The sequence below is a fragment of the Ornithorhynchus anatinus genome, chromosome 4 (assembly GCF_004115215.2).
Source record: "Ornithorhynchus anatinus isolate Pmale09 chromosome 4, mOrnAna1.pri.v4, whole genome shotgun sequence".
Classification (NCBI taxonomy): Eukaryota; Metazoa; Chordata; class Mammalia; order Monotremata; family Ornithorhynchidae; genus Ornithorhynchus; species Ornithorhynchus anatinus.
The window spans coordinates 34,773,976-34,775,730 of record NC_041731.1 but is presented as its reverse complement, the minus strand read 5'-3'; the positions used below and the strand labels follow the sequence as shown (position 1 = coordinate 34,775,730).

Sequence of the window (1,755 nt, the reverse complement as noted above, 5' to 3'; positions counted from 1 at the left end):
AACCAACCGCAGTACGGCGTTCTAGCCCCGAGCTGCCAAAGCGGTGAAAGCAAAAAGAATGAAGTAGGATTTCAGGCTAATTGGTACAATCAACTCCTAAGCCTGCTAAGAGAAGCTAAGAGAATAAGAACCCTGCAGTCCAGCCTAGCAACCCTAATTAACAGCTCTTGGAAGTTGTGTTCAGCTGACAAGCCCTACCTCAAACCACAGAAGGCTAAACGCTTGAAGACATTGTTAACGGATTGTTTTGAAACTGTGCGATTGTGCCTAAAGTCTGTAACTTTCTACCCTCCCCCATTCCTACGAATCAGATGAAAGCATCTTTCTCCCTGCCCTGTCTCCTCCTCCTCCTCCTGACTCTGGATGCCTGCTTTCCTTCAGATGGCAGAAAGGACCCGGGAGGCCCCTCGGACAGCTTTGGTTTTGCGAAGAAATGGCAAGGGGCAGTGGGAGACTCCCCACCGGGGTGGCCGTGGGGAGCGTCCACGCAGAAGAAAGATCCAAACCCCCTGTTCGGCCTGGCCAAGGAGCCGCAGGGATTTGGTAAAGAGCGGGCCAGCTTCGGGTTCAGGTTTGGGAGGCAGGAAGAGGAAAGCCCGGGTGCCCACTTTGTTCCGGCCAGCGGAGAGAAGCGGAGCGGCCTGCTGGGGAATCTAGCCGAGGAGCTCAACGGCTACCGCAGGAAGAAAGGCGGCTTCAGTTTCCGTTTTGGACGGCGGTGAGGGGACTGGATTCTTCTCGGCGAGAGGAACGGCACATTGGCTTCCCTTCAGGGATTTCCCTCTCTACTTTTGCCTCCCCCCGTTCCCAGCTTCAGTGAGAAGGTGTTTCCAGACTCTGGCCTTTTCCCTAAAAGTAAAAGCAGCCAAGGACCAAGGATTTGGGGTTTTGGTTTGATTGGGGGGATTACCTGACACGAATATCTCTGTGCAATTTACCTGCCAGGCCCTGCTCTTTTAACTTCTCTGTGCCTCAGTTACTTCATCTGTAAAATGGGAATTAAGACTGTGCACTCCATGTGGGACAGGGACTGTGTCCAACCTGATTAGCTTGTATCTTTCATTCATTCATTCAATAGTATTTATTGAGCGCTTACTATGTGCAGAGCACTGTACTAAGCACTTGGGATGAACGAGTCGGCAACAGATAGAGACAGTCCCTGCCGTTTGACGGGCTTACAGTAGTATCTATCCCAGTGCTTAGAACAGTTCTTGGCTTACAGTAAGCGCTTAACAAAGACCATCATTATTAGCCTCCTCTATTGGGCTCAGCCACAGGGGTGGGGGTGGAAGATAAGAAAGGGGCATGGAATTAAAGTAGATTTGACCAGAAAAAAAAAAAAGTTGTGTTTTGATTAAAAAAGGAGATGCTCTTATTCTAACTCACTCTAGTGCTCGCTCGGGTTCTAAGTCCCTGCTCGGGTTCTGAGTCCCTCTCCCTTCCCCTCCTCTAAACTATTCCGGGTTTGTTTGTTTGTTTTAGCCACCCCTGTCTGCAACATCACTGAGCTGAGGAGGATGATTGGCCAAGAATAAGAATAGGTAGAGCTAGCACGACCAGACTGTAAGTTGGAGGTAGGTGGGCAGAGTGAATCCAGTGGGATAATCAAAGCGTTGACAGACTCTGTAGGGATCACCTGTGGCCGACATCCAAAATGTGCCCGAGGATGAGTAGTTCCCACCGGGTACCCTGTACAGTTCTCAAAGTTTAAAAACAAACCAAAAAAAAATAATAATCTTGTTCTCCATCCCATTA

At 49.6% G+C, this 1,755-nt stretch overlaps 1 protein-coding gene across 1 annotated transcript; it reads left to right on the top strand.

Moving 5' to 3' along the window:
* Positions 1-311: 311 nt before the first annotated feature.
* Positions 312-722, top strand: LOC103168145 (pyroglutamylated RFamide peptide). The gene has a single exon (XM_016226392.1). The coding sequence runs from the start codon at positions 312-314 to the stop codon at positions 720-722; it is 411 nt and encodes a 136-aa protein (XP_016081878.1).
* The last annotated feature ends 1,033 nt before the right edge of the window (positions 723-1,755 follow it).

Bases quoted from the DNA above. Each gene is read 5' to 3' on its own strand.
- LOC103168145 (XM_016226392.1), top strand. From the start codon at position 312: ATGAAAGCATCTTTCTCCCTGCCCTGTCTCCTCCTCCTCCTCCTGACT.